Source organism: Oryctolagus cuniculus, chromosome 14 (genome assembly GCF_964237555.1).
Source record: "Oryctolagus cuniculus chromosome 14, mOryCun1.1, whole genome shotgun sequence".
Classification (NCBI taxonomy): Eukaryota; Metazoa; Chordata; class Mammalia; order Lagomorpha; family Leporidae; genus Oryctolagus; species Oryctolagus cuniculus.
Window position 1 is genome coordinate 34,577,939 of NC_091445.1, and position 15,749 is coordinate 34,593,687.

Below are 15,749 nucleotides of genomic sequence, written 5' to 3' on the forward strand. Positions count from 1 at the left end.
GATTAAGTTTATTCCAAGGTATTTGATTGTTTTTGTAGCTATTGTGAATGGGATTGATCTTAGAAGTTCTTTCTCAGCCATGGCATTGCCTGTGTACAAAGGCTGTTGATTTTTGTGCATTAATTTTATACCCTGCTACTTTGCCAAAACCTTCTATGAGTTCCAATAGTCTCTTAGTAGAGTTCTCTGGGTCCCCTAAATAAAGAATCATATCTTCTGCAAAGAGGGATAGTTTGAGTTCTTCCTTCCCTATTTGTATCCCTTTAATTTCTTTTTCTTGCCTAACAGCTCTGGCTAAAACCTCCAGAACTATATTGAATAGTAGTGGTGAGAGTGGGCATCCCTGTCTGGTACCAGATCTCAGTGAAAATGCTTCCAACTTTTCCCCATTCAATAGGATGTTGGCTGTGGGTTTTTCATAGATTGCCCTGATTGTATTGAGGAATGTTCCTTCCAAACCCAGTTTGCTTAGAGTTTTCATCATGAATGGGTGTTGTATTTTATCAAATGCTTTCTCCGTGTCTATTGAGATAATCATATGGTTTTTCTTCTGCAGTCTGTTAATGTGGTGTATCACATTGATTGTCTTGCGCACATTAAACCATCCCTGCATACCAGGGATAAATCCCAGTTGGTCTGGGTAGATGATCTTTCTGATGTGTTGTTGCATTCTATTGGTGAGAATTTTATTGAGGATTTTTGCATCTATGTTCATCAGGGATATTGGTCTGTAGTTCTCTTTCAATGCTGCATCTTTTTCTGGCTTAGGAATTAAGGTGATGGTGGCTTCATAGAAAGAATTTGGGAGGATTCCATCTTTTTCGATTGTTCTGAATAGTTTGAGAAGAAATGGGATTAGTTCTTCCTTAAATGTCTGGTAGAATTCAGCAGTGAATCCATCTGGTCCTGGGCTTTCCTTTGTTGGGAGGGCCTTTATTACTGTTTCAATTTCTGTCTCACTTATGGGTCTGTTGAGGTTTTCTATATCTTCCTGTTTCAATTTAGGTAGGTTGCATGTGTCCAGGAATCTATCCATTTCTGGTAGGTTTCCCTGTTTGCTGGCATACAATTCCTTGTAGTAGTTTCTGATGATTCTTTTTATTTCTGTGGTGTCTGTTGTTATGTTTCCTTTTTCATCTCTGATTTTATTGATTTGGGTCTTTTCTCTTCTTTTTTTAGTTAGTTGGGCCAATGGGGTGTCAATTTTGTTTATTTTGTCAAAAAACCAGCTCCTCGTTTGGCTGATTTTTTGTAATTTTTTTTTGGATTCAATCCTGTTGATTTTAATTATTACTCTTCTCCTACTAGATTTGGGTCTGGTTTGCTGTAGGTTTTCTAGATCCTTGAGGTGAATTGAAAGCTCATCTATTTGGTGCCTTTCAAATTTCTTGATGTAGGCACCTATTGATAGAAATTTTCCTCTTAACACTGCTTTTGCTGCATCTCATAAGTTTTGATATGTTGTGCTGTTATCCTCATTTACTTCCAGAAAGTTTTTGATTTCTCTTTTGATTTCTTCTATGACCCATTGTTCATTCAGGAGCATGTTGTTCAATCTCCATGTGTTTGCGTATGCCCTAGGGATTCCTGAGTTGTTAATTTCCAACTTCATTCCTTTATGGTCTGAGAATCTGCATGGTATGATTCTAATTCTTTTGAATTTGCTGAGACTTGCTTTATGGCCTAGTATGTGGTCAATCCTAGAGAAGGTTCCATGCACTGCTGAGAAGAATGTAAAATCTTTAGCTGTAGGATTGAGAGTTCTGTATATATCTGTTAGATCCATTTGGGCATAGTGTCAATTAAATCTGCTGTTTCCTTGTTGATCTTGTGTCCTGTTGATCTGTCTACTTCTGAGAGTGGAGTATTGAAGTCCCCCAGTACTATTGTATTGGGGTCTAAGTCTCCCTTTAAGTCCCTTAACAAATCTTTTAGATAAACCAGTGCCCTGTAGTTAGGTGCATATACATTAATAATTGTTATATCTTCTTGTTGTATTGATCCCTTAATCATTATTTAGTGTCCCTCTTTGTCTCTCTTAACAGTTTTTGTGGTAAAGTTTATGTTGTCCAATATTAAGATGGCTACGCCTGCTCTTTTTTCATTTCTGTTGGCATGCTATATCTTTTTCCAGCCTTTCACTTTCAGTCTGTATGGATCTTTCTTGGAAAGATGTGTTTCTTGTAAGCAGCAAATAGATGGGTTTTGTTCCTTAACCCAATCAGCCAATCGGTGTCTTTTCACTGGACAGTTCAGGCCATCAACATTCAATGTGACTAATGATAAGTGGTAACTTTGCCCTGCCATTTGCCAAAGATAAGTTCTAATATATGCTTTGAATTCCCTGTGATCTTTTGCTGTGAGGTTTCCTTCCTTTACCTTCTTTCATATTGATGACCGTGTTTCTGTGTTTCTGTGTGCAATACATCTTTAAGCATCTTTTGCAGGGCTGGACAAGTGTCGACAAATTCTTTCAATTTCTGTTTGTTGTTAAAGGTCTTTATTTCACCTTCATTCATTTGAGAATTTGTTTTTGAGAACTTCTTAATGTTCTTATCAATTTTTTTAGATCTGCTTCTTGCATTTCTTCTATCTCATCATCTTCATAATCTTGAATTGGGGTGTCTTTTTCATTTAGGGGCGTCATGGTGACTGCCTTGTTTTTATTACCTCGGTTTTTGCGTTTGTTATTTGGCATATTGGAGATATTTGGTTTCTTCACTGTGGTGCTTTTTCTTGTTATACTATGACTTTAGATTAAGTGGACTGTCTGTTTTTGATGGAGCCTTAGAGTCTTGAGATGGGTGTGGCCTGAGAGGTCTGTTTGGTGTGCCAAAGGTGACACTCCCAGGTTAGGCGTGGTAGATCTCTCTCTTTCTTTTTTTGATTCAAAAGGGAAGTAATTCCGCACAGCTGAACAAGGTTGGAGGTAGTTAGCAGGCAAATGATATACCCACAGGAGCCAGAGATCAGAATCTCTTTCCCAAGGACCACACAGGGAATCTGTTCTGCCCTCAGAGTGGGCTCAAATTCTCCTTCAGTCTCCCACTGGGTTGCCAAAGTTACAGAATTGTAGCGTCTCTGGAGAGTACTCACGTGAATTCCGTGAGTTCTCTCCCCCACTGTCTCTTTTTTCACAGTCTCAGTTCAGTAGCACCACAAATTTACTAGGTCCTAATCTCCTGTTAATTCGCCCCGCCCAGAGTCAGGTTTTTCTGCTAGGCTCAGGGCCGGTGCAGACCTGAGGTCGCTCTGCTTATGACATATGTCCACAATGGTGCCTGCTCTTTGTCTTGCTCGCCCTTGAGAGGTGAGCGGAGAGAGAGAAACCCGTGTCCGTACCAGTCACTTTCTCTCTCTCTCTTCTAGTTAGCCTGGTGAACTTTTCCCCCCCGGGGGTCATTCCCTCTAGTCTCCTCTCTCCGCTTGCCTGCCGGTGTCTCGGGCTATTGAGGTTCGGCTCACCTCGCGTTCCAGCGCTGGTGTGTTGAGTCTGCTGCTGGTGTCCCGAACTGTGGGCTCCCACGCTCTCCACGCAGGTCCACTGTGAATCACGCATTCCGGAAGAGTTTCTTCTGCTGTTTCCTCCCCTACTCTTTCTTGAATCTGCAGTATCTCCACTTTTATTAAACTGTCTCTCCCCAGTCTCTCAGTGTGCTCCCTTCCTATTCCACCATCTTGCAATAAATCAATCTTAAAAAAAATTAAGGGGACTTACCTGAGGTTCCTCAGAAATGATGGACAGTGATGGGGTCCAAGCTCTAAACCAAAACAGTTGGACCCCAATATTCCCCTCACCTCAATAAAAGGGGTATGAAAGGACTATAAGAAGTGTTATAAATGTACATTTTGTGTAAAACAGAGATAGAGAATAGTTAAGTTGAAGGAACTGATGAACTTGGCTTGGTTTAGCTGTGGCATTGATATATGATGTTTGTTTTTAATCTTTTCTGTTTTCTTCCTAGACATGGAGATGACTTTAACTCCTCTCATTTCTGTGATGAGATATGTTGATGGAGGCATCCAGCTACACTGTCAGTCCTCTGGTTGGTTATCCCAGCCCATAGTGAGATGGAAAGGCTCAGAAGGAAATGATTTACCTTCAGACTCAAAAGTTATTAGAAACATGCATGGCCTGTTTGATGTGGAGACATTCCTTACAGTCAGAAAAAATTCTGGAAGCATATCATGTTCCATCCAACTCTCTGACAAGAGTCTAGAAGTGAAAGCCAGGATATTCATTGGAGGTAAGTAGGAGCTAGGATCAGGGAGGGTTGAGTGGATGCTACTGTAACAGTCCAGAGGAAAGGAACCTCTATTACAGAATTGTTTAACATTGCTACATTTTAATTATTACTTTTGAAAGTCAAAGTCAATGAAATATTGGAAGGAAATCATAAAAATTTTTATTAGGTGGAAACAGAATTATTTACAATTCCTAGAATTGGAATTAAATGTTTCTCTTATCAAAAAGTAAGTCCGTGGTACAGAGTTTCAAATTTTTTAAAATTTTATTTAAGGTATACAAATCTCATGTATTTCATAAAATTTATTTTAAGGTATATAAATTTCATGTATTTCATATATGCAGTTTAAGGCACATAGTGATATTTCCCACCCTATTCTTTCTTCCAACCTTCTTCCTCCTTCCTCTCTTCATCTCTCTCTTAAAACAGAAAGAAAGGCTGGCGTCATGGCTCAACAGACTAATCCTCCGCCTTGTGGTGCCGGCACACCAGGTTCTAGTCCCATTTGGGGTGCTGGATTCTGTCCCGGTTGCCCCTCTTCCAGGCCAGATCTCTGCTGTGGCCTGGGAGTGCAGTGGAGGATGGCCCAGGTGCTTGGGTCCTGCACCCCACGGGAGACCAGGAAAAGCACCTGGCTCCTGCTTTCGGATCAGCACGATGCACCGGCCATGGCAGCCATTGGAGGGTGAACCAATGGCAAAAGGAAGACCTTTCTCTCTCTCTCTCTCACTGTCCACTCTGCCTGTCAAAAAAAAAAAACAGAAAAGTATTACTATGATCAACAAAAACATTATTTTTACCCATTTTCATTCTTTGGATCATCTCTTTTTTTCTTTTTTCTCTTAATTTTTAATTAGCTTTTAACAGATTTCAATATAGTTTGTAGATATAATTCTGAGAATTACATGATATTCCATTTTCACTTAAAATTATACTTTATAACTGAAGAGGGGCACTATATAATGATTAAGGGATCAATTCAACAGGAAGATATAATGATTATCAATGTATATGCACCTAATTACAGGGCACCAGTTTATTTAAAAGATTTGTTAATGGACTTAAAGGGAGACTTAGACCCCAATACAATAGTACTGGGAGACTTTAATACCCCACTCTCAGAAATAGACAGATCAACATGACAGAAGATCAACAAGGATACAGTAGATTTAAATGACACTATAGCCTAAATGGATCTAACAGATATCTACAGAACTTTTCATTCTACCATTCTACACAGAAAGCATTTACATTCTTCTCAGCAGTACATGGAACCTTCTCTAGGACTAACCACATATTAGACCATAAAGTAAGTCTCAGCAAATTCAAAAGAATTAGAATCATACCATGCAGCTTCTCAGACCATAAAGGAATGAAGTTGGAAATTAGCAACTCAGGAATCCTTAGAGCATATGCAAACATATGGAGATTAAACAACATGCTCCTGAATGAAAAATAGGTCATAGAAGAAATTTGTCGCTCCCCCTCTTCACGGAGGAATGACACAGGACCCTGGGATGTTCTTTTGTCTGCTCGGCCCTTCCCGGGTTTGCTGCTGGTCCCTCCCGGGTTGGCTGGCAACCCCTCCACCTCCATGGAGGGGCGGTTCCCCCTGCCACTTTCCCCACTTCCGCGGGGGAGCGGCACACTGCCAGCCGGCTCTCTCGGGGGCTGCTCAGATGTTATCCGGATGTTCCCTTTAGATGTTCCTGGTGCATGTTGTCTCTCTCCTCCTTTATAGTCCTCTTCCACCAATCCCAACTCTGCTACCCACATGCCGAGTACGCTGCTCTCCTCCAATCAGGAGCAAGATCAGCTCCTGCAGCTCATCAGTCAAATTGGCGAGAGGCAGCTGTGTAGAAGTTGTTTACTCCTCTCCCAGCGCCATATTGTGGGAGAGCAGATGCATAGAATAAGTCTTAATTTGAGTAACTTAGTCTAGTCCGAGTTGCTCCCCACAAAATTAAAAGAGAAATCAAAACTTTTCTGGAAGTAAAGGAGGATAACAGCACAACATACCAAAACTTATGGGACACAGCAAAAGCAGTAAGAGAAAAGTTTATATCAATAGGAGCCTACATCAAGAAATTGGAAAGGCACCAAATAGATGAGCTTTCACTGCATCTCAAGGATCTAGAAAACCTACAGCAAACCAGACCCAAATCTAGTAGGAGAAGAGAAATAATTAATATCAGAGAAGAAATCAACAGGATTGAATCCAAAAAAAAAACACTACAAAAAAATCAGCTAAGTGAGAAGCTGGTTTTTTGAAAAAATAAACAAAATTGACACCCCATTGGCCCAACTAACTAAAAAAGAAAAGACCCAAATCAATAAAATCAGAGATGAAAAAGGAAACGTAACAACAGACACCACAGAAATAAAAAGAATCATCAGAAATTACTACAAGGACCTGTATGCCAGCAAACAGGGAAATCTATCAGAAATGGATAGATTCCTGGACACATTCAACCTACTACCTAAATTGAACCAGGAAGACATAGAAAACCTAAATAGACCCATAACTGAGACAGAAATTGAAACAGTAATAAAGGCCCTCCCAACAAAGAAAAGCCCAGGAACAGACGGATTCACGGCTGAATTCTACCAGACATTTAAGGAAGAACTAATCCCATTTCTTCTCAAACTATTCAGAACAATCGAAAAAGATGGAATCCTCCAAAATTCTTTCTATGAAGCCACCATCACCTTAATTCCTAAGCCAGAAAAAGATGCAGCATTGAAAGAGAACTACAGACCAATATCCCTGATGAACATAGATGCAAAAATCCTCAATAAAATTCTGGCCAATAGAATGCAACAACACATCAGAAAGATCATCCACCCAGACCAAGTGGGATTTATCCCTGGTATGCAGGGAGGGTTTAATGTGCGTAAAACAATCAATGTGATAGACCACATTAACAGACTGCAGAAGAAAAGCCATATGATTATCTCAATAGACACGGAGAAAGCATTTGATAAAATTCAACACCCTTTCATGATGAAAACTCTAAGCAAACAGGGTATGGAAGGGCCAATCCTCATTTGGGATTGCATCAAATTGAGACGTTTCTGTACTGAAAAAGAAACAGTCAGGAAATTGAAAGGCAACCGGGGGGTGGAGCCAAGATGGCGGAATTGTGAGGGCGCACACCAATAGTCTGGGAAAATTTAGTTTAATAAAAGGGGAGTTACGGTAGCCTCAGAAAAAACAACCAGGAAAATATTGCAGAGGAAACACTTCTGGATCGAGTGGCTGTGAATCAGAGGACCTACTGGGAGAACAAGGTCGCCCACTGCGCGGAAGCCGAGCTGCGGGAGCCGCGGGAGCCGTGGGAGCCACAGGGTCTGCACACCAGTGCAGGAAGGGGAGTGCATGTCACACAGACACCAGCGGGGAGAGTTGGGACGTCCAGGGCTCCAAGTCCACACATCGTCATTGGAAGGGGAGGTGAGCTCAATAACCCGAGACATTGGCGGGGAAATGGGGGTCAGAATCTAGAGGGGGGCCGGAAAGTGCAGCAGACTCACTACTGGAAAGAAGGAAAAAAAAAAGCTTGGGGGTTTCTCTCTCAGCCAACCTTGCAAAGGTTGCAAGACTGCAAGGCTTGAAGAATTCACAAGAAACAAAGAGCAGGCCCCATCTCTGGATTTACATATCAACAGGGGAGAGCTAAGGAACTGAGTCACTACAATTCAGTAGCATAGGCAACCCAGTGGGAGTCCAGAGGAGAAGCCTACACAGACTCCTTGGGTAGAAGCCACAGATCAGAAGCTAAATACCACCAATTATGCACAGCGGTGCCGTGCGGTATTACTTACCCCCTGAATAAATAAAATAAATAAATAAATAAATAAATAAATAAATAAATAAAAAGAGAGATTTACCACGCATAACCTGAGGGTGTCACCTTTGCACACCCGTAACCAGGAAGAACTAAGCAGAGTTCTCAGGCCACAAACATCTCAAGCCTCCAAGGCTCCTCCAACAGCAGGCAGTCCACTTAACACGGACATAGTATAAAATAAAAAAAAATTAAAAAAAAACACACAGTGACGAAAGAAGAATTAACTATGCCAAGCAACAAACACAGAAATCGAGGGAACAAGATCAACGATGACACTATGATGCCTCCAAATAAACAAAACACCCCAAGCCAAGATTATGAAGATGATGAGATAGAAGAAATGCAAGGTACGGATTTCAAAAAATTTATGATAAGAACATTTAGAAGTTTTCAAAAGCAAATCCTTGAACTACAGAAATCCTTATTGGACAGGATTGAAAATCTCTCTCGTGAAAATGAAATTTTAAGGAAAAATCCAAATGAAATGCAGAAACTAGTAGAACAGGAAAGTGTGATAGTGAAGAGAAATCAAAATGAAATGAAGAGCTCAATAGATCAAATGACAAACACATTAGAGAGCCTTAAAAACAGAATGGGTGAAGCAAAAGAGAGAATATCAGACTTAGAAGATAGAGAACAGGAAAACATACAGTCAAACCAAAGAAAAGAAGAGGAAATTAGAAATCTAAAAAATATTGTTGGGAATCTACAGGAAACTATTAAAAAAAAAAAAACAACATTCGAGTTCTAGGAGTTCCTGAAGGCATGGAGAGAGAGAAAGGATTAGAAGGCCTTTTTAGTGAGATACTAGCAGAGAACTTTCCAGGTTTGGAGAAGGACAGAGACATCCTAGTACAGGAAGCTCACAGAACCCCCAATAAACATGACCAAAAGAGATCCTCACCACGACACGTGGTAATTAAACTTACCACAGTGAAACATAAAGAAAAGATCCTAAAATGTGCAAGAGAGAAACGTCAGATTACTCTCAGAGGATCTCCAATTAGACTAACAGCAGACTTCTCATCAGAAACCTTATAGGCTAGGAGGGAATGGCGAGACACAGCACAGGTGCTAAGAGAGAAAAATTGCCAGCCCAGAATATTATATCCTGCCAAGTTCTCATTTGTGAATGAAGGTGAAATAAAGACCTTTCATAGCAAACAGAAATTGAAAGACTTTGTGGCCAATCGTCCGGCCCTGCAAAGATACTTAAAGATGTGCTACACTCAGAAACACAGAAACACGGTCATCAATATGAAAGAAGGTAAAGGAAGAACACCTACCAGTAAAAGAGCATGGGAAGCTCAAAGCATATACTAGAAAATATCTCCGGGAAAATGGCAGGGCAAAGTCACTACGTATCAATAATCACATTAAATATTAATAGTCTGAATTCTTCAGTTAAAAGACACCGTTTGGCTGATTGGCTCAAAGAACACAACCCAACTATTTGTTGCCTACAAGAAACACATCTCTCTAACAAAGATCATGCAGACTGAAAGTGAAAGGTTGGAAAAAGATATTCCATGCAACAGAAACCAAAAAAAAAGCAGGTGTAGCCATATTAATATCAGACAAAATAAACTTTAATACAAAGACTGTTAAGAGAGACAAAGAGGGACACTATATAATCATTAAGGGTTCAATTCAACAGGAAGATGTAACTATTATAAATGTATATGCACCTAATTACAGGGCACTGGTCTATTTAAAAGATATGTTAAGGGACTTAAAGGGAGACTTACATTCCAATACAATAGTACTGGGGGAATTCAATACTCCACTCTCAGAAATAGACAGATGATCCGGACAGAAGATCAACAAGGAAACAGCAGATTTAATTGACACTATTGCCCAAATGGATCTAACAGATATCTACAGAACTTTCAATCCTACATCTACAGACTTCACATTCTTCTCAGCAGTGCATGGAACCTTCTCTAGGATTGATCACATACTAGGCCATAAAGCAAGTCTCAGCAAATTCAAAAGAATTAGAATCATACCATGCAGCTTCTCAGACCACAGCAGAATGAAGCTGGAAATTAGCAACTCAGGAAACCCCAGAAAGTATGCAAACACATGGAGACTGAAAAACATGCTCCTGAATGAACACTGGGTCATAGAAGAAATCAAAAGAGAAATCGAAAACTTTCTGGAAGTAAATGAAGACAACAACACAACATATCAAAACTTATGGGATGCAGCAAAAGCAGTGTTAAGAGGAAAGTTTATATCAATAGGTGCCTACATCAAGAAATTGGAAAGGCACCAAATAGATGAGCTTTCACTGCATCTAAAGGACCTAGAAAAACTGCAGCAAACCAAACCCAAATCTAGTAGGAGAAGAGAAATAATTAAAACCAGAGAAGAAATTAACAGGATTGAATCCAAAAAAAAAAACACTACAAAAAAATCAGCTAAGTGAGAAGCTGGTTTTTTGAAAAAATAAACAAAATTGACACCCCATTGGCCCAACTAACTAAAAGAGAAAAGACCCAAATCAATAAAATCAGAGATGAAAAAGGAAACGTAACAACAGACACCACAGAAATAAAAAGAATCATCAGAAATTACTACAAGGACCTGTATGCCAGCAAACAGGAAAATCTATCAGAAATGGATAGATTCCTGGACTATGCAATCTACCAAAATTGAACCAGGAAGACATAGAAAACCTAAATAGACCCATAACTGAAACAGAAATTGAAACAGTAATAAAGGCCCTCCCAACAAAGAAAAGCCCAGGACCAGATGGATTCACTGCTGAATTCTACCAGACATTTAAAGAAGAACTAATCCCATTTCTTCTCAAACTATTCAGAACAATCGAAGAAGAGGGAATCCTCCCAAATTCTTTCTATGAAGCCAGCATCACCTTAATCCCTAAGCCAGAGAAAGATGCAGCACTGAAAGAAAATTACAGACCAATATCCCTGATGAACATAGACACAAAAATCCTCAATAAAATTCTCGCCATAGAATACAACAACACATCAGGAAAATCATACACCCAGAGCAAATGGCATTCATCCCTGGTATGCAGGGATGGTTCAACATTCGCAAATCAATCAATGTGATTCACCACATTAACAGACTGCAAAAGAAAAACCATATGATTATCTCAATTGATACAGAGAAAGCATTTGACAAAATTCAACACCGTTTCATGATGAAAACTCTAAGCAACTTGAGTATAGAAGGAACATTCCTCAATATAATCAAAGCAATTTATAAAAAACCCACAGCTAGCATCCTATAGAATGGGGAAAAATTGGAAGCATTTCCACTGAGATCTGGTACCAGACAGGGATGCCCACTCTCACCACTGCTATTTGACATAGTTCTGGAAGTTTTAGCCAGAGCCATCAGACAAGAAAAAGAAATCAAAGGAATACAAATCAAGAAGGAAGAAGTCAAACTATCCCTCTTTGCAGACGATATGATTCTTTACTTAGGGGATCCAAAGAACTCTACTAAGAGACTATTGGAACTCATAGAGGAGTTTGGCAAAGTGGCAGGATATAAAATCAATGCACAAAAATCAACAGCCTTTGTATACACAAGCAATGCCATGGCTGAGAAAGAACTGCTAAGATCAATCCCATTCACAATAGCTACAAAACAATCAAATACCTTGGAATAAACTTCACCAAGGACGTTAAAGATCTCTATGATGAGAATTACAAAATCTGAAAGAAAGAAATAGAAGAGGATACCAAAAAATGGAAAAATCTTCCATGCTCATGGATTGGAAGAATCAACATCATCAAAATGTCCATTCTCCCAAAAACAATTTATAGATTCAATGCAATCCCAATCAAGATACCAAAGACATTCTTCTCAGATCTAGAAAAAATGATGCTGAAATTCCTATGGAGACACAGGAGACCTTGAATAGCTAAAGCAATCTTGCACAACAAAAACAAATCCGGAGGCATCAGAATACCAGATTTCAGGACATACTACCGGGCAGTTGTAATCAAAACAGCATGTTACTGGTATAGAAACAGATGGATAGACCAATGGAACAGAATCGAAACACCAGAAATCAACCCAAACATCTACAGCCAACTTATATTTGATCAAGGATCTAAAACCAATCCCTGGAGCAAGGACAGTCTATTCAATAAATGGTGCTGGGAAAACTGGATTTCCACGTGCAGAAGCATGAAGCAAGACCCCTACCTTACACCTTACACAAAAATCCACTCAACATGGATTAAAGACCTAAATCTACGACCTGAAACCATCAAGTTATTAGAGAACATTGGAGAAACCCTTCAAGATATTGGCACAGGCAAAGAATTTCTGGAAAAGACCCGGGAGGCACAGGCAGGCAAAGCCAAAATCAACTATTGGGATTGCATCAAATTGAGAAGTTTCTGTACTGCAAAAGAAACAGTCAGGAAAGTGAAGAGACAACCGACAGAATGGGAAAAAATATTTGCAAACTATGCAACAGATAAAGGCTTAATAGCCAGAATCTACAAAGAGATCAAGAAACTCCACAGCATCAAAACAAACAACCCACTTAAGAGATGGGCCAAGGACCTCAATAGACATTTTTCAAAAGAGGAAATCCAAATGGCCAACAGGCACATGAAAAAATGTTCAAGGACACTAGCAATCAGGGAAATGCAAATCAAAAGCACAATGAGGTTTTACCTCACCCCCGTTAGAATGGCTCACATCCAGAAATCTACCAACAATAGATGCTGGCGAGGATGTGGGGAAAAAGTGACACTAACCCACTGTTGGTGGGAATGCAAACTGGTCAAGCCATTATGGAAGTCAGTCTGGAGATTCCTCACAAATCTGAGTATAACCCTACCATTCGACCCAGCCATCCCACTCCTTGGAATTTACCCAAAGGAGTTTAAATTGGCTAACAAAAAAGCGGTATGCAGCCTAATGTTTATCGCAGCACAATTCACAATAGCCAAGACCTGGAACCAACCTAAATGCCCATCAACGGTACACTGGATAAAGAAATTATGGGATATGTACTCTTTAGAATAGTATACCGCAATAAGAAACAACGAAATCCAGTCATTTGCAATAAAATGGAGGAATCTGGAACACATCATGCTGAGTGAAGTAAGGCAGTCCCAAAGGGACAAATACCATATGTTCTCCCTGATTGGTGACAACTGACTGAACACCAAAAAGGAAACCTCCTGAAGTGAAATGGACACTATGAGAAATGGTGACTTGATCAGCATAGCCCTGACTGTTAATGAACAACTTAATACATTATCCCTCTTAGTAGTTTTTTTGTCTGTTCTACTTTATATGACTGGTTTAATTCTGTAATTAATACAGAGTTATTCTTAAGTGTTGAAAATTAACTGAAATGTGATCCCTGTTAAACATAAGAGTGGGGATAAGAGAGGGAAGAGATGTACAATTTGGGACATGCCAAGACACTCTGGCAAAAAGATCTCTGTGAGTGAGATCCCAGTGGAAAGAACAGGTCTTCAAAGAAGGAGGTACCTTTCTCTGAAGGGAGGAGAGAACCTCCACTTTGACTATGACCTTGTCTAAACAAGATAAGAGTCGCAGAACTCAGAGGGCTTCCATAGCCTTGGAAACTCATGACTGGAGCATAGGGAGATTACTGATGCCATAGACAGGAGTGTCAATTGGTAAATTCAACAACAGGAGTCACTGTGCACTTACTCCTCATGTAGGATCTTTGTCCTTAATGTGCTGTACATTGAGATTTAATGCTATAACGAGTACTCAAACAATATATTTCACTTTGTGTTTCTATGTGGGTGCAAACTGTTGAAATCTTTACTTAATGCCTACTAAACTGATCTTCTGTAAAAAAAAAAAAAGAAATTATCAATTCCCAACTAGACTCTCACTGGGATTAAATATGACAATAGGTCTGATCTGATTTCATCATCATTTAAAAAAAATCATCTATTATTTTTCACTTTATGTTTCTGTGTGGGAGCAAACTGTTGAAATCCTTACTTAATGTATACTAAGCTGATCTTCTGTATATTAAGATAATCAAAAATGAGTCTTGATGTGAATGGAAGGGGAGAGGGAGTGTGAAAGGGGAGGGTTGTGGGTGGGAGGGACGGTATGGGGGGGAAGCCATTGTAATCCATAAGTCGTACTTTGGAAATTCATATTCATTAAATAAAAGTTAAAAAAACAAGTAAGGAAACCAAAAAAAAAAAAAAACAAGTAAGGAAACCAAAAAAAAAAAAGTCAAGGGTTCACATAAATAAGACCAGTGTCTGCTAATAACAAGATATAATTAAAAAGAAAGGAATTATCCAACTTGGGAAGCAGGACACACAGCAGACTCAAAGAATGACAAATGCCTTAAACAGCATTCTAGCCTCAGAATCAGCCCTTAAGGCATTTGATATGGCTAGAAAGCCCATGGGAGCATTTCAGGAATGGAAAGCCAAGACATTGTTGCAAAAACTGATCTACAAGAATCTCTGTTTGTGATCCTGGTGGAAAGAAGAGGGAGATACCTTTCTCTGAAGGGAGGAGATGTCTTCCACTTTGATTATGGCCTTGTCTAAATAATGTCAGAGTTTGGAACTCAAAAGGCTTCCTTGGCATCTCATTACATGAGAGTCAGATTGGCTGGCGCCATGGCTCAATAGGCTAATCCTCCACCTGCAGCACTGGCACCCTGGTTTTGGTCCTGGTCGGGGCGCTGGATTCTGTCCCGGTCACTCCTCTTCCTATCCAGCTCTCTGCTGTGGCTTGGGAGTGCAGTGGAGAATGCCCAAGTCCTTGGGCCCTGCATCTGCATGGGAGACCAACAGAAGCAACTGGCTCATGGCTTCGGATCAGCATGGTGCGCTGGCCGCAGCACGCCAGCCGCAGCAGCCGTTGGGGAGTTAACCAACAGAAAAGGAAGACCTTTCTCTCTGTCTCTCTCTCTCTCTCACTGTCCCCTCTGCCTGTCAAGAAAAAAAAAAAAAACAAGAGAGTCAGGTGATCACTGACATCATAAATAATAGTGTCAATTGTTAAATCAACAACAGGAGTCACTGTGCACTTGCTCCCCACATAAGATCTCTGTCCTTAATGAGTTGTTCTATGAGAATTAATGGTAGAACCAGTCTTCAAACAGTACTTTATACTATGAGTATCTGTGTGGGTGTAACCTGTTGAAAACTTTATTTAGTATAGAATTGACCTTCTGTATATAAAGATAATGAAAAATAAACCTTAATAAAGAATGAGATGGGAGAAGGAATAGGAGGTATGATGGTAGTGTGGATGGGAGGGCAGGTAGGGGGAGAAGAACCACTATATTCCAAAAAGCTGTGTGTATGAAATTTATATTTAGAAAATAAAAGCAAAAGAGGAAAGGAAATGAACAAAATGAATGTTTTCATATGAGCTATATCTCTACTTTTATCTGTTTACTGTAGTGTCTTTCATTAAAATTTGATAGTTCTGATAGATGAGATAAGTTATGGCTGAGGAGGGTTCTAAGATGGTGGAATACGGAGGGAGTATATTGATAGTCCAAGAGAAGATAGTCTAATAAAAATAGAGATAGTGTAGTCTCAGGGAAGAGTTAGGGGAAAAAATGGCAGGGGAAAATCTTCCATAATTAGAGGGACACGGTGGATCTATGTGGAGGGCATGGGCACCAATG

At 39.8% G+C, this 15,749-nt stretch overlaps 1 protein-coding gene across 1 annotated transcript in view; it reads left to right on the top strand.

The window, feature by feature from the left end:
- LOC100353853 (butyrophilin-like protein 3) overlaps positions 1-15,749 on the top strand; it is a 65,426-nt gene that overhangs the window by 39,319 nt on the left and 10,358 nt on the right. The window contains exon 3 of the mRNA XM_051853905.2: positions 3,966-4,247. Within this exon, the coding sequence (XP_051709865.2) occupies positions 3,966-4,247 (282 nt within the window). The remainder of the gene's footprint in view (positions 1-3,965; positions 4,248-15,749) is intronic.